This window comes from Schistocerca nitens, chromosome 10, assembly GCF_023898315.1.
Source record: "Schistocerca nitens isolate TAMUIC-IGC-003100 chromosome 10, iqSchNite1.1, whole genome shotgun sequence".
Taxonomy (NCBI): domain Eukaryota; kingdom Metazoa; phylum Arthropoda; class Insecta; order Orthoptera; family Acrididae; genus Schistocerca; species Schistocerca nitens.
This window is the reverse complement of record NC_064623.1, coordinates 17,270,227-17,296,344: the sequence shown is the minus strand read 5'-3', so window position 1 is coordinate 17,296,344 and position 26,118 is coordinate 17,270,227. Positions and strand designations below refer to the sequence as shown.

At 38.6% G+C, this 26,118-nt stretch overlaps 1 protein-coding gene across 2 annotated transcripts in view; it reads right to left on the bottom strand.

Moving 5' to 3' along the window:
• The window catches only part of LOC126210592 (uncharacterized), a 188,528-nt gene that overhangs the window by 37,120 nt on the left and 125,290 nt on the right, over positions 1-26,118 (bottom strand). For both annotated transcript variants that reach the window (XM_049939860.1, XM_049939861.1), the window contains 2 exons: positions 16,251-16,515; positions 9,766-10,034 (listed from right to left, as the gene is read on the bottom strand). In XM_049939860.1, the coding sequence (XP_049795817.1) occupies positions 9,766-10,034; positions 16,251-16,515 (534 nt within the window). The remainder of the gene's footprint in view (positions 1-9,765; positions 10,035-16,250; positions 16,516-26,118) is intronic.

Below are 26,118 nucleotides of genomic sequence, written 5' to 3'. Positions count from 1 at the left end.
TCGAAAACAGTGGACGTAGGGATGTTTAGGAAATGTCACGTACAAGTGAGACCCAATCACCAGACAACGTTCAAAGTCAGTGAGTTCCGCGGAGCAGCCCATTCTGCTCTCTCACAATGTCTAATGACTCATGTGGTCACTGATATGAAGTATGTGGCAGTAGGTGGCAGCCCAATGCACCCGATATGAAAAACGTTTGTTTTTGGAGGTGTTCGGATACTTTTGATCACATAGTGTACCTATTAATGCCATCTCTATAGAGGTTTACTTGAGGTGTCCTTCATAATTTTGTGACTTTCTTTTTGTATAATTTCCTAAATCTATTCAACCACATTGAGAAATCAGTAATATTATCTTCTTTGTAATTCAGAGTACCATAAACCGTTTTGCCATTTATGAAATTTACATTTTACAAAATGAAACAGGCTTTGTACACTGTTCCAATTTAAGCATTTTGTCCTTCCTCTGGTTAACCAAAATATTTACAGCATTGCTTTCTCCATGAAAGCTGTTACTATACATGTTTTCTTTGGGCTTGGAAAATACTCTTATTTCTTTTGTGGAATTTAATTACCACAACAATCATCGTTCGAAAAGTCCGAAGATGCCAAATTGCAAGCAATATTGGATGAAGATGATACTGCGTCAGAAGCAAATGGCAGCAATGCTAAATGTTCAGTATTTAGTATTCAGTTTATTCACCATTGACCACTTACAGCGGAATAGGTCTGAACATTAAATATACAATTAACAGTAACTTTACAATAAAGTTTTTACAATTTAATTCCTTTTCTTTTAGGAATATTCTTATATGCTAATGTCAATGATTATTTCAAAATATTCTGTTATCTTATAAAATGGGTATTTGAGTAACCAGTCATAAATCTTACGTTTGAAAATATTACTGGTCAGTGACCGAACAGATGCTGGAAGTTTATTGAAGAGTTTTAAACCCATTATTTTGTGTGAGTTTGCAGTGTTTGTGAGTCTGTGTCTTGGTACGTCGAAGTCCTGTTTGTCTCTGGTGTTGTGGTGATGTATGTTCTCTCTGGTCTCAAACTCATTTAAGTTGCTTTTGACATAAAGCAGAGCTGTGTAGATGTATAGATTCACAACAGTTAATATCATGTGCTTGATAAAGAGGGGGCGGCAGTGTTCCTTGGGCTTAACTTTGCTCATTATTCTGATTACTTTTTTTTTTTTTTAATTTTCAGAATTTCACTGACAAAGCAAGAATGTCCCCATAACAATATGCCGTAGGAAATGTGTGACTGAAACAGGCAAAAATATACCACCTTTAGATACTCATCAGTGACACAACATCTGTCTGTCTCCATTTGAGATAACACACTCTTGCTATTCTCTTGCAGATATGACTAATGTGTTCCTCCCAGTTTAATTTTGAATCAATGTGGAGTCCTAACAATTTGACTGACTTGCTTTCAATAGCTGTCGTTAAACCGAGAATTAGTTCTCATGCAGGATTACATAGGAGTTCATTAGAACAAAACCAATTCATTACTAGTTCTAGTTTTTCCTGTGTTGCCTGATGCAGTTCTGTTGCATCATAGTGTGTATTGAACAATGTTGTGTCATCTGCATCACACACAATTGAATTTGCTCCTACATGGTAAGGTAAGTCATTAATTGCAATGATGAACAGAAAAGGACCTAGGACCGAGCCCTGAGGCACTCCAGTCCAAACTTCCTTCAGCGAAGAGTATCCATGTTTAATTGACACAAACTGTCTCCTGTTACTTCAGTATGATTCGATTACATCTAAAGATGGTTTGTGTATGCCATAAAATTTCAGTTTTGCAAGTAGGGTGTTAGATGGTATGCAGTCGAAGGCTTTGCTAAGATCACAAAGTACAACTGATACTAGATCCTTATTTTCGAATGCAGTTAACATCTGGTTAACAACTTCAGTGACAGCAGTAGTGGTATTTTTACCATGTTGATATGCAAACTGTCTGTTGGAGAGGAGATCATGCTTTTCAAAATAGTTATTTAGTTGACCGTACATTAGATATTCAAAAACTTTAGAGAAAATTGGGACAATAGAAACTGGTCGATAGTTTTGGGGCAGATGCTTATCTCCCTTTTTAAAGACTGGTATAACTTTAGCAGTTTTGAGTGCATCTGGGAAAACTCCAGATTCTAAACACATGTTAAAAATGAAAGAAAGAGGCTGACAGATAAGGTGAATTATTTTTTTCACTGCATAGTTAGAAAACCAGTAACAGTCCATACTTTTGGAGTAGGTGAAACTTGTCACAGCTTTTACAATATCCTCTGGGGTGACAACTTTCCAGTGGAAAGTATACCTCCTATGGGGCACAGCACCAAGATGATGTAGTGCACAAGTGCCATTTTGCTTGATTTTGTTTTTCAGCTCACTCACTGAGGTTAGGAAGTAATTATTTACTTCTTCTGGGACCAGCACTGCATCTTGTGTATGGGTTTGTGAATTAAATTGGTTGATGATGTCCCATGCTGCTTTACATTTGTTGGGAGCACTTTCAATGTAATGTTCACATGCCTGCTTTTTGGCGAAGGACACTTTGTCTTTGTAGATTTTTTTTACATTTTAGATAAGCTCTATAAGAAGTATTATCTAGCTCAGGTCCTTGTTTACAAGAATTTTTATATATTCTGTACAGTCTGAGCATCTCCTCCCTAGTGAGAGCTAGCTCATCTGTATACCATTTTAGCTGTTTGTTTTTCTGTTTATGCTTAGGGCTACTTTTGATTAATGGTGAGCAGGAGTACCATAACTCTGTGAGTATTTTCAGGAAGTTGTTAAACACCATTTCACCAGCTCCCTTCTCAGGTTGTGTGTTGTATACAAAGTCCCAGTTAACATCAGATAATCTGTCAATAAATAAATTAATATATTCATCTTTCTGTCCTCTTACGCATGTGGCATTAGACTTGATTCTGACTGATTTGTCTGATTTAGGCAAATGATCACAGCAGAATGTTAAAATCAATGGTTGATGATCAGCTAGGGCTCCACTGGCAAGTCCGACATCATACATATCTCTAGAAAAATTTACTATAATATTATCTAAGCACGCATTATTCCATGTTGGTGTGTAATTTGTACATTGTAAATTTAGTGATCTTAAGATATCAAAAAATGTTCTAGTACATGTTAATCACTGTTGGCCACTTCAATGTTGAAATCGCAACAGATAATTAGTTTTATTTTAGTATTTTCCTCATAAGCACCTCAAATCTTTCGAAAAATGTATTTACGTCTCCTCCTGGTGATCTATATAAGCTAACAATTACAGTATTCTCTGTGTTTGGTCTTATACAGCTAAATTCTCCATCTAGTTCTGCACAGTAAGAGCTAACATCTATTTTGGTAAACATTATACTATCTTTAACAAATATTAGGACACCTCCATTCTTTCTTTCACTTCTACACATAATGTCTCCAACAGCATACCCTTGAGGAATAAAATATTGTACTTGATCTTCTGTCAGCCAATGTTCTGAGATACAAACAACATCAACGTTTTCAATACTGCAAAAATGTTCTAATTGTAATACTTTGTTCCTAATGCAGTGAATGTTCATTTGCATCACAGTAACAGATTTATGTTTATTGTTTATTGTCTGTGAACAATCTCTCATTCGAATGTCGCTTTCAGCATCTAGTTCAAGTACAGGAGGGTTATTACCCGCCGATTCACTGACTTTTATACTAAAATATGACGTACATTCCAGGTATTACTCAAACCGCTACTTTCGTAGATTGTTTTATTCCGTGTGAGTCTTTCTTTAATTGTTTCGTTGACACGTTCGCACACAAACTTTTTTCCTTCATAGTTTAGGTGGTGGCCATGTCTGGCGTGAAGGTTACACTGCAGTTTACTTACGCCGATCACAGCACAATTTGCTTATTCAGAGCACAGTTACTTTATTTTAATATTTGTTCTTCGAATTTCTTTATTAACGCACGAACTATAGATTAGATCGTGCCTATGAGGCAGTGTAGCAACAACTGTATTCCCTGATTTATTTTTTTCTAGAAAGTTCTGAAGCACTTTTAGACAGACATCTGCTTCATTTTTCACATCATCATTTGATCCCGTTATGCATACGACAAAGTCATCATCTTGCGTGGATTTTGTTTGAATGCAATGGTCTAAAACGTGTTTAGTTCCCGCTCCAGGTTTAACAACACTAGTCACTGCTATGTCTCGATTTATTTCTCGAAACATACTAGATATATTCCTGCCATGGCTGTCTGTTAGAGAAAGTACACTGTTCTTTTTACCTGATGTCCCCCGTTTATCATCATTTTTCCCAGAGTGATTATTCGTTTTCAGCGCATTGTCTTTTGAATGGTCTGGATCATTTACACTGTCTTCAACACCGTCACTGGACTGCAGAACACCGTATTTGTTTTTATCCGTAAATGTAACTGCTGTTGCAAAGTTCGTTGTTATTTTTCCAGCTAAAGTTCTACCTTTGTGTCTCCCTTCTTTCCACATGGACGATTTGTATCTTAAGTCAAGTGCCACTTCACTTGATTTGTTCTTCGACCGTAGTTCCTGATTTTCATTCCTGAGTGTAGTGAATTCGCTTCTTAAAGTGTTGACTAAGAATTGTAGACCTGAAACTCGTTCTCTTAAATTTGTTATTTCGATGTTACAATTCGCGCAAACTCCCTTTTTTAGCACACAACTGTAACTTTTTCTCGTATTAGAGTTACACACTTCTACACTCGCGGCCATCTTGAATAAATCAATGAAAACAATTTCTGACCGTTTGAAAGCTATGGGAAAGATCCAAAGGTGTGGAAAATGGGTACCACATGAATTGAATGAAAGACAGATGGAAAGCCGAAAAAACATTTGTCAAATTTTGCTTCAAAGACATGAAAGAAAATCAATTTTGCATCGAATTGTTACTGGCGATGAAAAATGGATTTATTTTAAGGATTCAAAACGGGAAAAATCATGGGTTAATCCGGGACAACCATCAACATCGACTGCAAAACCAGATCAATTCAGCGAGAAGACAATGCTCTGTGTTTAGTGAGATCAGAAAGGTGTGGTGTATCATGGGCTTCTAAAACCCGGTGAAACTGTGAATACTAATCACTACAGACAACAAATGATCAATCTGAACTATGCATTGACCGAAAAAAGACCAGAATGGGCCAGAAGACATGGCAAAGTAATTTTTTTACAAGACAATGCACCTGGACACAAAGCAAAACTGGTTCAGAATACAGTCAAAACACTTGGCTGGGAGCTGCTACTCCACCGCCGTATTCACCAGACTTGGCCCCTTCCAACTACCATTTGTTTTCATCAATTGACTGAGGAACACTTCAATTCCTATGAAGAAGTCGAAAATTGGGTATCTGAATGGTTTGCTTGAAAAGACGAACATTTCTATTGGCGTGGTGTCCACCAATTGCCAGAAAGGTGGTAAAAATGTGTAGAAAGCAATGGTAAGTACTTTGAGTAAAATGTTTTTACTTTTCAATTCAAAATTAGTGTTTCATTTTCACAAAAAAACACACATTTCATACCGGTACACTTGGTAGGTATTCAGGAGAAGTAGGTGATTTCGAATGCACACCATGTTGTTGTTCTTTCATCTTCGCAAGGTTGAAAACATCAATAGGGTTTCACGTTACTGTGAAACTCTGGAAACTGCACAAGAACGATGATATTAGGAAGCATAGACTAAGAAATCACAAAGAAAATTTATTCAGTTTTATCCCCATTGTTAACACTTACGCAATACTGCAAAGACAACTGGTAATTGTTATGGATATTGAATGAACTGCAAATTCAAGTGAATGGTGACTGAACAATTGTGTCAGAGAAACTTTCAACGGAAACTGAAGTTCACACCATGGCAGCGGTGTACATTTTGCCAGCCGCCTAGTGAGCTACAAATTTGGCAAACTTCAACAAGAAATATAGATAAATACAGTTGCAGTATGTCTTAGCAGCTAATACTTTGACAGTGTTTATTAATCAGCATATTCTTGCTGTATAAAAACAGTTTATGGCAGGTTTTGACATGTTGGATTGGACAGTTCCCTTTTAGTCTAACAGCTAACAATATCTTGCTCTCTTTCTCCACGGTGTCTGTTTGCCACTCACTGTCTATTCTATGAGGAGTAGCAATCTATCCTTTCCATATTATTTTATAGTCAGTTACATTACTTTGTACAACTTCTTTCTGGTCTCTTCACGTATTACATTCTTCAAATGATTATGGATTGTGTCACCTATGTGCTGAAACTTAGGCCTTCTCCACACACACACTGGTAGCTGACGCCATATCTGAGATGTCCAAAATGCAACATTTTCATACATCTCTGCCTATTAACTATAATTTTACATCCAAAAGCTAGTAATTTTGTTCTTCCTACTGACACACTGAGATTGTATTTCCTACACAATTCATCTAAAATACACACATTTTTGCAGTTTATCTTCATTATTATGGATGACTGTTATGTCAACAGTGAAGAGCAAGAAGTTAACACAGCATCTTCAATTCAAAGGCATTTTGAAATACACTATACTATCGCTAATCTGACCCTCAGCAATCTTGCGTCTCAGTAAGCTGGCTTACATCCCCGCAAATTACGCATGCATGACAGTTAATTATTGTACACAACAATGTTTTTAGTTAATTATAATGTTAAAACAATGCTATACGTATTTAAAATTGTGACTGTCTTTATAGACCAGTGTCACGGCTCCTAAAAAGATAAATGTTACGCTATACCTCAAGTAGAAACTCGAAATTTTAGGTAAGTTGTACCAAGGTTCTCTGCAGAAAGCTGCAGAGTACAATATTGGATGGGCAACAACTTATGACATCGAAAAGAAAGAATATGTTATGTGACAGTGCACAGCCCAAATAGATAATAAGTTGGGAAAATGCAAGGTAGTGTGAAAGAGTGCGAAGGAATAAATGGATGCAGCTGTTTACAGATGATTCATACAACATAGTAAATGAATTCCAGTCAGTGACCCATAAACAGAGGAAAAAGCATTTGCACTTAAACAATTTGGCAGCAATAACTTGTTTGGGTTGATATCAAACCAGAAAAAATAACACAGCATGAAGCAGCCAAAAGTCCCTGGGGAAAATTGCCCAACTAGCGAAAAATATGCAGAAGAGTTTGTAAGGAAAGTAAGGAAGATAACACAGGAAGAAGATTTAACTGGTGATGCCTTGTACAAGGCTGATGAAACTGGCCTCTTTGATAACATGTTTCCTTGAAAAAACAATTAGCTGCCAACAACGAGAAGGAATCCCATATGTACAAACAACAGAAACACAGTGTAATATTATTAGCGTGTTGTAGCACAAATGGCAGTCATAAACTACTGTTCATGTTGATTGCTAAATCTGAATATCCACTGTTTTCAACACAGCAAAAGAAATACTAACAATGCAACATTCTGCACATAAGAAAGTGATGATAGAAAGAGAAATGCTCTCTCAGTGGTTCCACATCACATCACATTTAGACCAGCTGTGAGGAATGAGCTGAAGAAATTTTGCAATCAATTAAAATGTCATTACAGACATGCACTTCCTGTCTCCTTGTACAATGAATGTGCAGCAGAAGCATGGGGTAAAGTGCAGAATTCTACCATAATGAAGAGCTGTGGAAAAGTATGGCCATTCACTTATGCACAGCTGGAGCCAATAATGAGCGCAGCAATGGGCCGGTCACTGTGGAATCAATTGCCAACACTACATTAAGATGTTTCACAAGCTTCCAGGAAGAGGAGAAATTTATGAGTAAGACTATGTTAAGTGGCTGAATCAAGAAAACTGAGACCACACATTAACAGTTGAAAAAATAATCGGAAGTGTGGAGGAAAGTAATCAAGAAGAGGACATGGGAGATAGGAGCTGCAGACACCTTTCTGGAGTACATCATGCAGCAACTAGATACTTGCAGTACCAATGTAATGCTCCTAAAGTGGATGCCACCATCAAGTATCATCATTTCAACAAATATAAATTCAGGACATTTCATAGAGAGTGATACTACTGTATCAGTACACACTTCAGGACTAAGTTTTCTCTGGAAATGAATGTATGTTTGGATTAAAGAAAGTACAGTCCAAATGCTGAAACTAAATTTCATACACTTTCAATAATCTGGCACTTGTGCTGATCTGGCGTGCATGCGCGCACACACACACAGAGAGAGAGAGAGAGAGAGAGAGAGAGAGAGAGAGAGAGCAGCCATATCATCATGACCACCAACCTAATATTGATATAAACCCATCCAAGCGGTACCAGAGTCACCTGGCGAGGAATGACTGCTGGTCAGACACATGCACAGAGCATGCAGTATCAGGGAGTGTGCTGTCCGTTTGTAGAATGGGGAAGGTGGGCGATTGATCTGAGCTTGACTGAGGGCAGATTGTGATGGCTCGAAGGCTCGGTACGAGCATTTCAGAAAGTATATGACTTGTCGGGTGTTAGAGTAGATCTTGGTGAGTGTCTTCAACACTGGCAAAACCGTAGTGAAACCACGTTCAGATGTCGTGGGGTTGGACGGCCACCTGTCATTACAGACTTCAGACACTGTAGACTGAACAGACTGGTAGAACAGGACAGGCGGAGAACTGTGACAGAACTGACATCAGACTTTAATGCTGGCAAGAGTACAAGTGTGTCTGAGCACAGAATGCACCGCACACCAAACGATGGGCTTTCGCAGCTGACAATTTATACATGTGCCAATTTTAACACCATGACATCGGTGACTATGACTGAAATGGGCATGTGATCATCAGCACTGGACACTGGCACAGTGACAGATCGCTGCATGATCTGATTGATCCCATTATCTTCATTTTCCAGGGAAACTGCTTCTTGACACCTGTACTGCAAGATGGAGACAAACTGGTGGCAGCTTCATCAGGCTCTGGAGAACGTTCACGGTGGCATCCACGGGTCGAGTGGAGCTCATGCAAGGCACCATGACAGCCAAGGAGTATCATACATTACTTGCAGACCATGTACACCCTTCATGACAATCACGTTTCCCGATGGCTGTGGCATTTTTCAACACAATAATGTGCCACATCACAAGGCCTGGAGCATAATGGAGTGGTTTGAGGAACTCAGTGGTGAGTACCAATTGATGAGATGCCCCCCCCCCCCCCCGCCCTCCAAACTAGCGAGATCTGAACCTAATCAAACACATCTGGGATGTGATTGAACATGACGTCAGAGCTCCCCTCCCCAGAATTTACAGGAATTGGGTGGTGGTGGTGGTGGTGGTGGTGGTGGTGTGTGTGTGTGTGTGTGTGGTGCCAACTTCCTCCAGCAACCTACCAGGGCCTCATTGCTTCCATGCCACAACACATCATCACCATTGTTATCCATGCCAAAAGTGGACGTACCAGCTGTTAGGTATGAGGGTCATAATGTTCTGGCTGATCAGTGTACATACAAAGAATGGCTATATTAACGAGAGTGTAGAGTATACAAACAAATATTCTAAAACCTTTACTAGGTATCCACAGGCGTATTTGGCTACTGCGAAAAAGCTGCGAACATGTCAGTATGTAAACAGTGAAGTACACTGTACATTACTGTAATCATGCTTTTCCCAAATTATTGGGAGCTGATACAACATTTGAGGCACTGTCATTTATATTTGAAGATCAACCAGTTTACCCAATGGTGCAGCCAGAACAGTATGCTACCTTCAGGACCAATGGAGAGAGACCGTTAACTCACTTAATGGACAGCGCGGACAGTGTCGTGAGCTGGGGGCACTGCTGAGCCACACGCTCGACGACGGCTGCAGGGCAGCGGCAGAGCTCCACTGACTCCAGGCAGGGCACGCGGCCTATGTTGGCACAGAATGCTGCCCACCACTCGTCAGCACGGCCCGCCGGCACCAGCATCTTCCTCATGTCCAGGTGGCGAGTGCCACGCTTCGCCAAAGTAGCCACACATCCTTTCCAGTCAGCGACAGGCGAATTTTTCAGCCGTACTGTCTGCCACTGCAAAAGAGGAAACGAGGAATAATGGCAGCATGGACTACTAAAAAATGCAGTGCTTCTGTTAAGTGTAATTGTGACACGTTACTATAAAAAGGTTGCATCTTTCGATGACACACAAAATTTTCTGTAGCTGCACTCGAAATTATGTGGACATTTCATGAAAGAGCTATCACTTTCACAGATTTACTAAAACTGTGGTTCTTTAAGTTCTAATGATGAAATGAATGTCCAACCAATTTTCAGGCGTACAATTGAGCCAAGATTAACTATTCTTTTGATATTTCAGCTAAAATCCTTACAGCAATCTGTGTAAGTTGATGCTATCCAGCTACACATCCAAAAACTGACTGAACATTTCGAATACTGCTCATGGCATAACTGCCAACTTTCAAAAACAGAAATCCAGAAGATCCCAAATCAATAAAAATTTAACGGGTGCATGCGTTGCAAGGTGTTCAAACATAGCATGAAAAGACTACACAGAAAGAGATTACAGATAATGTTAACACATATAATGTAGGTTACATTTTAAGATCACTATTTTCGAACTCTGAACTAGGTACTTACACAAGTTACTTGCTGATGAGGGTTCATTTTTTGTCACTTAACACTGGGAACAGTTTACACACTACACAAAAATGAGCTTTTCTGCTATTACACATTGCACAGGATAGATGAAGATGAGTAGCTTTCTTCAAGAATTTTGAAGGAAAACTATTCATGTAACATGGACTGCTGATTCTTGTTTTCAGAACAGAAATGGATCCCAGAGTTTCATTCTACATGGAGGACCTGAACTGATTGGGATTCTTGTTCACCAAGGAGAACACACGCTCACACTCAGCACTGTTGTGTGGTAGAGTCCAAACAGAAAGCATTAGCCTGGATAACCTATCCTACTTTGGAACACCATCAGCTCCACGAATGCTCATAAAGCGAGCCCGTTAGGTACAGTCTGTCAAGTTCTCACTCTCAATAGTAGCAGAGTCATCAACCTGCAAAATGAATCCATTTTCCTACTGCTATCCTTCATTTTCATATTGTAGATGTGTTTAAAGGATTTAATATTATTTATTAATTCAGTTCTTCCTCCGTAAACAATGATTATATCACACGAACACATGGAACAGAACACGAGTGTTTCATCTTTCCGTGATTGCATAACATCCGGAAATTCAGTAGAATATGAATCCCTGAAAGACTGATGATATCGTTTCTTAGTTTAACTCATCATGAAAACACTAAATCACACCAAAATTCGTCACACAATTGCACGAATACCAGAACAAACAGCAAACACCGCATAGAAGTGAGCATAAACAAACCTTTCCCACTAACATGCAGTTGAAGCACAAAGAGAATGCAGCAATAAACTGTGAGACTTGATTATCGATAGAACGTTCGATCAACTTTCACCAGCAGTGTTTCAAACACATAGAGTTAGCGACAAAAGCGCAGCAATATTCTGGGAGAAGGGATTATCGATAATATTGTCGGTTGACATTCCGTCGAATTTCAAACGCTTGCATCTCAGAATAGCAGCTATTATCGAAAGTCAAACCTGGAATGCGACGGGTGGGAAATAGCCTGGGAGTCGAACATCTGGGAAAAAAATTATGTTCATCTGGAAAACCTCAAGACTGCCCCAAAATCTGGAAATCTTCTGGGAAAACTGGCAGGTATGTCATGGTCTTCCCCAAAAGTATGGCACCAAGCAAGTATTCGAACTGTAAAGGTTCTCCTTAAGCTATACCTGTAATTTATTGCACCAGCTACCTTCAAACTGATACAGAACTAAATTAAATATTTTCTGAAAGTATTTTTTTGGCATATAGCTTTATACAGAAGTGACACTTGAGTGGTAAGCAATGCAGACAAGAAGAGAATAGCTTTTGAAATGTGGTGCTGAGATTAGATGGGTATATCAGATAACTAAAGAAGAGGTAATGAATGGAATCTGGGAGAAATGAATTTTGTGGCACACATTGAGTATAACATGGGATCAGTTGCAGGACCTTTCTTGGGTATTGAGGAATAGATAATTCGGCAATAGAGGGAAGCGTGGGGATGAAAGTTGTAGACCGAGGAAAAGGCTTGACTACTGTAAGTAGTTTGAAATGGGCATAGGCTGCAGCAGTTATGCAGATATGGAAAGATTTGCACAAGATAAGACTAATGTGGAAAGCTGCATCAAGCTGGTCTTCATACTGAAGACAAAAACATACTGAATACTCGTACATAAATTCTCAATAATGGCCTTCAATGACTTCATAACAACTCCCACCTTAATTAAATGTTCACAGTTCAATTAGTTATGTCAAACAAATACAGTAACATCAACAACAAATTCTGCACACAAACATGGGTCAATTAATAGAGACGAATGGCCTCAATATCTAAATGACGATACTGATGAAACATTTTTGAGCTCCTGAAATAGTTAACCATCTGTGTTCACTGATAATCATGGGAGGGAAAAGGTCATCCTGTTGATCTACCTGGCATATGCCAACTTACGGCTGTCTTATGGTATAATGTTCTGTGTAATCCCTTATGAAATAAGTATTTTTTTGCAACAAACAGTGCAGTGTTATCACTGTCATCTGTTCAATTTAATAATGAAATTTTATAAAAAATTAAGAAAATGACAGGTACAACATTAGATGAAGGATTTAGGGGTTGGAGGGGAGGGGGAATCTGTTACTAATCGTAAGTGTGCAACTACTCAGAAAAGTGTGCAATATGTGGCAAACAAAAATTCTTATTTTTTATCCAATATGACAAAATTTTCAAAAAGAAGAAAAGTAAATTTTAAATCTGAATTGACATCCTTTCCACAGACAATTATTTAAACAGCGAGCCTGTGAGCATAAATACAAAGGTATCATGCATTCATAGGTAATAAACTGACTGGTTCCACATTATTTTGAACAGAATCACATGAACAATCTATAGCAGATGGAATTAACTGAATGACTAAGATATCTTTCAATAGCCAGAAAACAAACTTTCCCCAACAAGTGTAACATCCACAACACATGCCGCTACAGGCTCCCCAACTGACGATAATTTATGACAGGAAGTGAAAATCATAACGCACTTTAACTTAATTAGTTCCACTATTTTTCAACATATTTCATGGCCTGCAATTAACAAGGGCAAGGCAGTCTGTTAGATACATCAACAACTATAAACCTCAAGAATCACATGTGAACAAAATGAGGTACACCATTAAAGCACCTTTATAAGTACGAACAAAAACCCGGGCTCAACGGACCTCAGTAGCGATTCTTCACATAAATATAGCATGAAAGCAACTGCAATTTGGCAGGTGTGTGAGTGGGGTGTAGTGAAGCTTGTTTAAGTTGTTGCTTTTTTCCCCCTTCAAAATCTTGTAAAAAGTATCATTCATACATAAAAACCAAGTTATAAGATTTTCATTCGTTTTCTTGTTCCAGCCGATGACTCAACACTTCTGGTATTTGGTGAATTGTCAAGCTGAAGTTGGTAGCCTTAATGAACAATTCTCAAAGAGTAATTCAATTATTATGTTGACAACAACTGAAGGTTCTAATGACCTCGATTGACCCCCCCCCCCCCCCCAATACGATTTCTCGTTCAGTGAACTGAGATACAGTTTCATACATGGTATCTGAGAGCTTGAAAAGCAAAGGAAATCAACTGACTTTCATATAACAACAGTTATTAACAATCTTGAGTGGTAAATGAGAGACATTTTCTAAGGGGAATTCAGAGGAATGAGTAAATTCAATAAAATTACAATGGCTGATTCTCACAGTATTTCAACTGTCCACACGCAGTGTGCTTTCAGTTGTCCGAGACTGCAGTCGTGTGTGTGTGTGTGTGTGTGTGTGTGTGTATATTGCTGATAAAGGCCTTAATGGCCAAAAGCTACAATTGTGAGTCTTTTTGTTGTGCCTATCTGCGACTCACCATTTCCGCTGTATGGTGAGTAGCAACTTTCCTTCTCATAATATTGTTACATTCAATCCTGGATTTTCCATTGTTTAAGTGTTCTGGAAAATACATGCCAATAATAATACCCCCCACAAATTGGTGGAAGAAAAAGGTAAATTGCTTACTACATTTTTGCTGTTCACGCAGTCAAATTTCATAATCAGGCATAATGTTTTAATTTATTACTTCTTTACTACCTATTCACAAAACAGTTTGCAGATAGTATCCCCATATACCTCTGAATGCACCTGCAAAATTGTATCTCTGTAAGACAAAGAGTTCAGGAGACACGACATCACAAACATTGAGATTCACGAAAAACTAGCTTTTGCTTAAAATGTAGCATAAATTATATATGCCACATTCTTCCAATGTTTCATATTGAGAGCACTTAGTGACTTCCAAAGAACTTTAAGCATAATTTCAGCCCTTTCCTGGACTTTTCCTCACTTACATCCTTAAAGTCAAATATTTAACACATTATCTCATTTGTAAAGTAATCAAATGTTTTATGCTGTTTTATACATGGGAATGCAATTCTTTACAGAATCAGGGGTTTACTGGTATTACATAAAATAAAAACTGCTGTTATGTTGTGAAGATGACAAAAGATCTCCATGACGACTGATCTAGGCCAAATCAAAATTACTTTGATGTTTGTAACAGATTTCTCATTATCCTACCCTTCATCACACTTTACTGGTCCAGCAAGACATTAATGCTTCACTCTTCCTGAAGTCTTCATCTTCCACATCTAAGGATGTTAAAAGTTTTTAACGAATCTAATCAGCTGTTGATTTCTTTTCTACATCAGTTCAGCAGGTTAGTGAAATCACAACAGTTCAATGAGAGCCAAGCAGAGGAAGGTGGGCACACACTTATTTGCTGATTCAGTCCTTAAACCCTTCTCACTACAACGATGAACAGCGCTCAAAATACATTGCAAAATGTCGAGCCTCATTTGACACAATTTTTTGTAATTCTCACATGCTCCATTCTTAAATCTTGCTGTACTAGGCATCAATGTTTCGTACTACTGCCATCTATGCCAACCTGTGTTAACTTGGGTATTTAACTGTAGCAGTTGTGTTGAGAGAATGGATGTAATTATTACGGTGAAATTAGTGGGTGCGAAATGGTTAGCTGTTGATGCACAGTTCTTTCTGTGGGAGAGATTGTAGAGCTTTTAGAGGAATTTCTAAGTGAAATCAAGAGTGACAATGATTTTGATGATGACAATGATTCATTTGTAGACAATTCGAGTGAAATGAGGATGGAAATAGTTCACCCTGCAGAGTTTCAAAAGTTTTGTATTGTAATGCTTATGTAAATATATTAGAATGAAAACAGTGATGTCTTAATGTATATCCTAATTGTTGGTCAGTGACCTCATTAGTATCACAAAGACATAATTTTCTGTGGCCCCGAGTGGCAGTGATTTTTAAAAAAGAACACAGAGACACCTTTGGTCTGCTCTCTGGAGTGTAAGGGGTAATTCCCAACACTTCGTATATTTTGGAGTCTGCCATGCCTCTCGTCATCACAATACGCTCTATTCCTGAAAGGAAAGTGATTATTCATAAAGGATGCCAATACCAGGGAAGATCTGTCTCAGTTCCATAGATGTGTAGCAACACATGAAACAATACTGACCACCTTACAACTTAAGATAGATTGAAGAAAGATAAACCCACATTTACAGCATTCGTAGATTTCGGAAAGATTACAGAAAATGTTACTACTCAAGTTGCTGCAGTATAGAAAGCCTATTCTTCAGAACCTTTCATTTAAGAAGACACTTTAGAAAGTGATTCCAGGCCCCACACTCGCTAAAAGGAGCTCTAGCATGACCTTTGGTTGTTTAAGAACTGCTTTTCAATGTTTTAGCGGTATGCTATTGACGCCAGAAAGTTTTACAGTTGACATGAACAGTGAGGCACATTTCCAAACTTTGAAGTCAACAAACAAACAAGAGATATTCTAGTCACTCAATTTTACGCATTGTGTTTCTTAGTTTATTCAATTTCTTCTCCTGCTATCTTTTTGCAAATTTCACTGATTAATTTTTGATATGTATTCCTGAAGATTTAAATCTCAAGACACGAGAGTACATTAACATATTATATGCATCACTTGTAAGCTCAACTTTATTTCAACTGGTGGTGTGGGCGGGGTGACACGGCGACCACTACTATCTACAAACTGACACTTGCAGTTTCTTATTTGCTTTGTACTTACCAGTGAATCATGCGTAGCTACGCTACACCAAAGTCGGCAGACCCTCGCAGCGCGTAGCACTTCTTGCACCTTGAGATACTCAAATATGTGCAACATGGCATTGTATGTTTCACAGACGTTGGCCATGTATCTCGACATGAATGCTTGCAGGGGTTCGGCATCACCGTTGGCAGCATCCACCGTACGTGGCTTCTTTGACACTCCAGCTGCTTCCTCTGGTGGCGAGGCGGCGGCCTTCCGCTTTCGACTCTCTGCTGCGGCATCCCTGTAACAATTTGCACACACAACTTGTTAACAGATTGTCATCTTCCTGTATGTGTGATTAGGGTTAAATATAATGGTTCCACAGACAAAACTAACTGCACATATGTACAACGAGAAATTGCATGCAGTCTGGTACATCAACACTGTGAGCAAGTTACAGAATATTATTGACTTCATTACTTCCTGACTGCAAATACACTTGTACATTCCTCTGAATCTCTGAATGGTATACACTTTGCTAAGCCTGTACTACAATGCTTTCAGTAGGAGTATGATTCCCCCCCCCCCCCCCCCCCCCCCCGTAGCCTTTATATTTTCTCGACAACATACAGTGGGTAATTGTTTTTTGATTCGAACACTATAAAATTACATTTTTTAAATGTTTGTAAAAGTGGATTTATAAGTTATGTTTTCAGTCTGGAGGATGATGATCGCTATTTAATTATACACAGTTATAGTTGTTACAGCCATGTTGTTAAACCTATATGAATGCAGCACAAATAAATAACTGTGCCACATATGAAAAAATCTTGGCACAATTGTCACTACTTGAGAAGTATATGGTTTTTTCTATAGATTTGAGAGTACATATGTACAGATAATTGTAGATTATTTCTACTTTTACAGTTAAATCACTACACAGAATTACTGTAGCTATGTGGAAAAAAAACAACATCAGCTGCAGATGTTAGTTCAGAGTAATTCTTCAAATTTTCTATGATCACTAACTGAACAGGTCTACACATATGTACAAAGTAATGTTATCATAAAAGAGTTATCTGGAATAATGTTCCCCCAAAAAGCAGCTATTCACTTTACCTCCACTACTGTATTCGTCAATGTATAATCAAGATAACTCAGTTACAAGATTTGAAAGCCTGGATTTTTAGAGGTTTCTGTAGTAAGAGAAGAGTGAATACTAAAACATCAGAACACCAGTTTTAAATTATTTTTCTAAATATTTGTAGAGCTCAATAATGCTCTAATTTGTGACAGTCACAGAAATGGTATCTACCTTTAATCAAATTCCTGTAATGGATTACTGCTGAAATCTGTGCTCAAGAAGCGTCAACAAAATGAAGTCCAAGTTGTTAAGTGTGTGAACGTGCCCCATATCAATCAGCCATAGGTGAGTGGGCATGGAGACAAATCTTTCTTGTAGCCATCATGGACTTTCCATTGTAATATTTTCTTCACTTTTCTTAACCGCTAACTGACTTCCTCTCAACTACGGGACTACCGAAGTTCTCAAAGCAGAGAGTTGACCTTTACTTGTTCATTTTTGTATGTGCCTCTCTCAGGACGACAATTCCCACAATTCACAAATGCTCATCTACATCCAAAACTGTACTAAATTGTCTATTGCCACCACCAGACATGTTACAAGGAAAGAAACACCGAGTAATTACACCCGCTACACATATTCCACGAGAGTTTAAAATTGTTTGTGACATACTGCAGATTTTCAAACCCCAGTTGCAGTCTTTTCTCCTGACAAACTCCTATTCTACGGTTACATATATTTTCAGAATATAAATCCCTATGGAATTGTGAAAATACTGCCTTATATGTAAGTTATCTTGGGCTACTTATTTTTGGAGATAGTAAATGTAATTTACTGGCCAAATAGACTAGTAAAAATTCTGCTCAAACAAAAAAATCTTAAAATTTGTTTATCTGGTCCAGCCACAGTGATTTGAGCACTTTCTCAAATCATTCCAGGTAAACACTGCGAAGATTCCATGTGAAGGGTCAGGACCTACACCTATTATTTTCCATTAGTACCATTAGGATTAATGATGTGATATTTTTACTGCTCCTGTCTTCATTATTAATTCTGCTCTGATTTTTTACCTCATAATGAAGATTTGACATGTAATAACTTGTCTGTCCATGCCAATATCTTAACAACAAACACCCAGTTCAACAAAAATACATAAAAACTAAACACAACTCTAAATGCATTAATTTAAGTGTAAGATGACTGTTATACAACAGGAGAAAAAAGTTTCCACTGAAATTAAATACTAGCCTCCTTTCATGAAGTATGCCAAGCAATATCACTATTAAACAAACTGTACTTTCGTGTACAAGTTCTAACCACAGAAGCAATATTACAGCTTTTATTCTTAAAAATTTCCTTCATACGAGTTCTTCATTTCACGGTATTTTAACCATCAATATCTGGCTGGCTGAAGACTAATGCAGGAAGTATATTTTAATTCTCCAAGCAGTTCTGTAAAGTTTTGCTTATCATTGTAATACTTTGGGCAAGAACAGGATATGGCCTCTGCCACTGCCTCTATGAGAATCAAGTTTTTCAAACTAATATAATTTTCAATACAGACAGACTACACATGAAACACACAGGATGAAATGCTCTCCATCTTCAGACTGTGTCGACAGTTAAAATTCTAAATTTTTTTTTTTTTTTTTTTTTTTTTTTTTTTTTTTTTTTTTTTTTTACGGACAGAAATTCTGTGCACTGTTGCTGCCTTGCACATACAGGACAGAACCCTTGACTCATCCTGGCAGTCAGAAGTTTTAACCCCTAATGATGGCAGAGACAGTTGCTGAAAAATTAAGAATTTTATCTCAATTGAGGCAGCATGGAAACCAAGAACATTTTATGCAGTTATGCTGATGACAAACTCAGAGTGCATGCAGAAAAATCATTTTTTGTGCATCTCTCTAAATCATTTTTCCTCCAATTAAATCAATAAAAGCATTAAAGGAAGCAGTCCAAACTTTGGATATGGCCTAAATTTGGGCTAACTAGAAATTTGGTGCTGCAGTCTAGCACAAACAATGTAAAACAGTGTTTCAGGCCACTTCAGTTGTTCTATATAACTGTCACAACAGTTCACCATCCCACAAGATTGTAGTCAACATATACTCTATTTGGATCATCCTAAAACTTTTGCAGTTAAGCATTCATTATTTTTTCATCCAATTTCTGTGTTTATGGATAGTCCTCTCTAGTATGCAGTGTTAAGGGTAAAATCTTTGCTTTCAGAATATTTTCAGTTTTAATAGCAACTTTTTTTTCACTGTTTTCTAATTAATCTAGAAATTATGTACTAGTAATGGCCTAAATTCAGGCTATTATGTGTAATCTAAATTTGGGCTGTAGCCGGATTTTGTACCATTTTGTCAATTCGACTATCCTGTGCTGTTTTCTTCCTAAAATTCCAAGGAAGAAGCTAAAATACGTCCCACAGGACATGAAGAAGAAATGGTATGAAACAGGTGTGAGCAAGGTGATTCCCCCAGCCAGTGGTAAAACTATTGGGACAACCTTATTACCTTTATATGAAGATGGTATCTGTTCTTTTGGACATGTCCAAAAGAACAGATACCATCTTCATATAGATAAGGCTTACTGGCCAATGATCTTCTTCAGTGCATATGCACTCACATTGCCCAAACTCTTATGGGAATTGGTAGACTGACTGCCACGAGTAATGAGTATGGCAGGCAGGGGCACTACAAATGTAGTGTATGGAAAGTAAGTTGGAAGTGTGGGTCTCACAGGGAGTGTGCCTGAGATAAGTCCCTGCAGCCGCACTGTCTTCTGTGTCCTCAGTGGCTCAGTCGGATAGAGCATTTGCCATGTAAACAGTAGATCCCGGGTTCAAGTCCCATTAAGGGCACACATTTTCAACTGGCACCATTGATATTTATCGACGCCTATAAGCAGCTAAAGGTCTGGATTTCATTGTAATTTCATTATTACATTCAGTCTACTTTAGATAGTCATACGCTGGGTAAATCCCATTCATTAGCCTCAACCCAACAGGTCTACATCAGCAGTTAGCCCATACAACACTGCTCCTATGCCCACGTCAAACAAAGTAAATAGCAACCGAGGACATAAAGCTGTAGGACCTATCCTGATAACTAATGCTCCTTACAAAAAGATGTCACAAAAGGTTTTTACCAAAGAAGAAATTTCTACTAATCCTTCCAAATGAAATGCTGCAAAGAACATACCGAAGTTTGAAAAAGAAAGTGACATCTCATTCAAAAAGTGGAGGTTGCGAAAGTATAGAAATAAATAAATGATACAAATGGCAATGATAACAGATACAAATAGCAATGAACAAAAAAAGCAAGAAGATAAGATGAATCCCAGGCAGATGAATCAACTGCACCACTTGATAACAACCTGAGTGATTTAGACTGCCCTGCTGAAAACAACAAGATAGACACTAGCTTTTTCACTTATATCTGAATATTTTAAGATCTCAACACTCTGTTGTGTCAACTTACCAATATTTTTTAAAATAAAAAAAATAGTGAGATTATGTTACATCTCGCCATAATAGTTTAAATCAGGACATTTCAAAGTATTCGTTACTACAACATACTTAGACTTATTTTTCTATAGAATGTAAGTTCTGCCTTAAATGGCAAATAGCAGCCCAAATTTTGACCACTTGCTCTACTGATATGTCTTGTACACAAAGGGATGCATCTAATGAACAAGCAGGTATAACTAACATCTTTATGTGGAACGTAAATTTGCAACACAGGAACAATGTTAATGCACAGCCACTTCAACCTTAAATCCATACTGTCAGCTGCTAAGTATCAATGTGCTGGGCTTTGATACATAATTCAATTGCAATATATGGTATTGCAAATAATTAACAAAAGACTTATATGTACATGAAATAATCTTCCTCCTTTAAATGCAGTTGGGAACCACATTCATTCACACTAATCTCTGCCATTGGCTTTATAATCAACAACACTGTTGCAGCACTAAACAAAAATTTTAACTGGTCTGATTAATAACAGACTTTTCTGCAAAATACTGAAAAACTGTTTCCAAAATAAATAGCCAGTAGATGATTTCTAACTGTCACATATAACATTTACAACTATGGTTAAGGTATGTTGCAGTTCCTGATCACACTGCAAACCACCAAACTGGAAACAAATTACAGTCTGAAGACAAACTTCATCCTCATTCTTAGTCCCAATTCAAGGTTCAACAACACATACAAAACAAATGCCTAACTGGAAAGCCAAGGATTATCTCCTACAAAAACAAATGAATGTACATAACAAAGATATAAGCTACATGGAGTCACAGAATATGAGTAGTAACAGAGAAGACTCATTTATCACTTTTTTCTGATGTAATGAATGCAGGCATTCATCAAACTTTGAGAGCAAAGTATCACCTGTTTCTTAAACATAAAGTTCCCTGAGCACAGTGAGCATGTGGCTAGAAAATGTTGTTATACTAGTTGTGTCACATATTTTAAGTTGTTTTACATTTGACAATTAAAAACTGCTTTACATCACCCAGTGGAGAAAATTCTATTCATTTCTCAACCCTGAAATAAAGGCAAAAGAGGTTTTTGTCAATTATGTAAGAAATATGAAAATCAGCTTCACATTCACAGTAAACTTTGAATGATAATCTGCAAAATATACAGATGTCAGAAAATGTAATGCTTTTTTTGTATCATCCAATGCATTAACTATAAACAATGGATAGTTCAAGATGGAACAACAACAATATGAAAAGGATAGATTCCTACCCACCACATAGAGAAGGTGATGAGTCACAAACAGGCACAAGAATATTGGAAATACATGAGCAGCACTCTAGCCTGTATGTAGTGGGGGCATGGATGAGGTGTGGAGTGGGGGAGGATAGCAGGGTCGAGGTGGGAGAATACGCTTGTGCTACCAGTACGAAGGTGTAGGGATGTCGTAGAGGCAGCATAGGGCTGCTATGTGTGGCATTGCGAAGGCTGTGCTGGGGAAGGAAAGGAAGGAGAGAAGTAGAGAAGGATAAGTAGAGAAGGATACAGGACTACACAAGTGTGTCCGTGGGATAGAAGACATGAATAGTACTGGAGTGGGAGCAGACATGGGGATAGACAGATGAAGGACAAGGACTAGCAACATTTGAGGCCCAGAGATTATGAAAAAGAAGGATACGTTGTAGGGAGGGTTCCTACTTGCCCAGCTTAGAAAAGCTTGTGTTGGTGGGAAGAATGCAGACAACATAGGCTGTGAAACAGTGGTTGAAGTGAATTCAGCAAGTAGGTGGCAGTGACCATTCATGTGGACAGACAGCTTGTCAGTTGTCAAGTATATATACAACACAACACAGTGATTGTAGCTAAGACGATAGATCACATGGCTACTTCCACAGGTGGCTCTGCCTTTGGCAGGTAGAAGATGACTGTGACAGGAGTGGAGTAGGTGATTGGTGGAAGCTGTACGTGACAGGTCTTTTACTTATTTCTATTGCAGGGATATGAGCAATGTGGGTACGTGTTGAGAGCAAGGGTGTAGTAGGGACAGACAAGGATGCTGCGTAGCTTCGGTACGTCGCGGAATATTGCTGTGGGTGGTGTGGGCAGATTTCAAATTTCAGGGCACAAAATATCCTCCCCACTTTTCCCACGGTGGTATTCTATCACCCACCCAACATACACAATATCCTTGTCCTCCCTACTTCACCTCTGCTCCCAACATAACTCACGGTTCATATACCCGCAATAAAACGAAATGGAAGACCTGCCCCATACGTTCTCTCACTATCACCTACTCCAGATGTCACAGGTGTCTTCTACTCCATCAAAGGCAAGTCCACCTGTGAAAGCAGCCGTGTGATCTACAAACTTAGCTGCAACCACAGTTCCACACTAAACGTTGACTTGAAAACTGATGAGCTTCTCTTCATTCTTCAGTTTCAACATTTTGTTGACAGGGAACAGCAATTTTATTTTAATTCCTTAAAGTGTTTCTTAATGTTTCTGCCAACAGTTGCAATTATTTATTAGGCAACTAGTTTCGAGCCCTTACAGGTTCATTTTCAAGCACGGACCACAGAGGCTGCACTGACAGTGCTTGATCTTAATAACATTGAGTGCCAACACATGCTCTGTAAATGTTAGCATGAAGAATGCCACTATACACATACACATGTTAGCAAGTCAAAATCAAACTGTGATTTTGAATTGGTGACAGGCATGTGTGTATTGTGGAATTCATCCTGCTAACATTTACAGAGCATGTGTTGCCACTCAATGTTAGTAAGATCAGGCACTGTCAGTGCAGCCTTACTGGGCCAGGCTTGAAAATAAACCTGTAAGGGTACAAAACTAGTTGCCTAATAAATAACTGCAACTGTTGACAGAACCAATAATAAACGCTTTAAGCAACTGGCAAGCTGTTTGTACGCATGAACAGCCACCTCCAAACTGTAGCCGAGAAATAGCTGAGCCACCAAGTTGCTGAACATGTAACCCAATGCAAAGTAATTCACTTAAATGATTGCTTCACAGCTTGTGATGTCTGGATTCTCCCTGTCAACAACAGCTTTTCTATACCAGGCAGGTGAGAGCCCTCCTTACAACATATCCATCATTCCTGTAACATCCCTGGCCTCAATATTTGCTAGTTACGGTCCTCCACCTGCCTATTTCCATGCCTGCCCCCACTACGGTACTAGTACTACACTCACCTTCTATCCCACCAATGTCCTTTCTGCTTCTCTACGTCTTCCTTCTCACCTTCCCCCTTCCCCACCCACTGCCTCTTTGATGCTACGCCTAGCAGCCCTATCCCCTCCTCTCCACATCCGTGCAACCTGCCACAGGCTGCAATAGCAGCTTTTCCACCACTATCCTGCCCTCCTCCCTTATCCACACTTTTTCCTTACCCTCAATACACACCCCAGACTGCTACTCAAATGACACAAAGTCACAGTACAGCCTTCACCCCGGACACAGTGTGTGTGTGTGTGTGTGTGTGTGTGTGTGTGTGTGTACGAGAGCGAGCGCGCTTCTGGATGAGGACTCCGGCTGAAAGCTGAAATATTTCTAGTATTCTTTTTCACTGTGCCTCTGAAAACTGAAATATTTATGCTATTTTGTCAAAAAATGACATTTTGAGCCCATGGCTATGTACCAGCAACCAGCCACTTTTTACAATACTATTTATTTATTTAAACAGCACCATTACTGGTTTCGAACTGACAGGTTCATCTTCAGACGTCTAGTTCAAGTTTCGCCTTTTGTTTCCCCACCTGATGGAACTTCTCTGGGGTGGTGGTGCCCTACAACCAAAACAAGATGTGAGACAACGTCTTTTGAACTGTAATTGTGCCTCACAAAGATTTTAAGTGATGTAAACAGATCATCATTAAAAGGAAGATGTTTCGGTTACTTACGATGAAGAATCTGCGCCATTATGTTACTGTACTGGAACATAATGGCGCAGATTCTTCATCATAAGTAACCGAAACATCTTCCCTTTAAAAATAATTTGTTTTTGTCACTTAAAAACATTGTGAGCCACAGTTACAGTTAAAAAGATGTTGTCTCACATCTTGTTTTGGTTGTAGGGCACCAGCACTCCAAGGAAGTTCCATCAGGTGGGGAAACAAAATGCGAAACTAATGTAAAATGTGAACTAGCCGTCTGAAGATTAACCTGTTGGTTCAAAACCGGTAATGGTGCTGTTTAAATAAATAAATAGCATTTTACAAAGCGGCTGGCTGCTGTAACATTCTGTGTTAAGAGTCAACCTGTTGTTGTTGTTGTGGTCTTCAGTCCTGAGACTGGTTTGATGCAGCTCTCCATGCTACTCTATCCTGTGCAAGCTTCTTCAACCTAAAAAATGAAATATTTCTTGTATTCTTTTTCACTGTGCCTGTCTGAGTCAACGCCTACTCTATGTGGTGTGTAGCAATCCATCCTTTCCATATTGTTGTTAGTACACTAATTACAGATGGCTAACTGGTGAATTCTCAAAAGCGGTTTACGATAAATTACTGAAGAATGGTATGAAGTGATGGGATAAAAATCCATTTTGCGCGTAATGCCAAGAGGAGATGAAAGAAAGAAAAGTGTGAATCCCGGTACCATTTGAGATCATTGCAAATGGTAAACAACTACCTTTACATATAATGGTGCTTTGTCTCTCATGAACAGCAGTCCTGTCTCATGTTATCCAAACCATTTCTTCTCTATTTTGCCAGAGACAGAGGTCACAAATAAACACATTCACTCACACTTGTTTTGGTATAGGGCACCACCATCCAAGGAAGTTTCGCCATTTGGGGACACAAAAAGTGAAAGCTAATGTACAAAGGGTACTAGGAAAATTTTGTAATAAAGCTTTAGTTATTTAATTTTTTTGAAGTAATTTTCGTCACACTGAATATACCTCTTCATCCTCTGAAACCAATCACTAAACCAGTTCTCCCAAGTTTTTGTAAAGAGAAAAGCACACTCATTGTCCACACCCTCAGGAGGTCCTCATCACTTGCAAACTGCACTCCTTTCAGATTCATTTTCACATGCAGAAGCAGTACAAAGTCTCAAGGAGCAAAGTCTGGATTGTAAGGAGGGTGCTCAAGAAGTTTCACTCCTGTACCCCACAAATATTTGTTGCATGCTTTGGCACAGTGAGCTGGAGCATTGTCGTGTTGGAGGAACCAAGTGTCCATTCTTGATTCAGTCGCACGTTCTTCAAAAATTGGATGACCTTTGGCAGGCACTGCTCAGTGTACCTCTTAGCTGTGACTGTCTTCTGTGTGTCCAAAACAACACACTCCACTATCACTTTC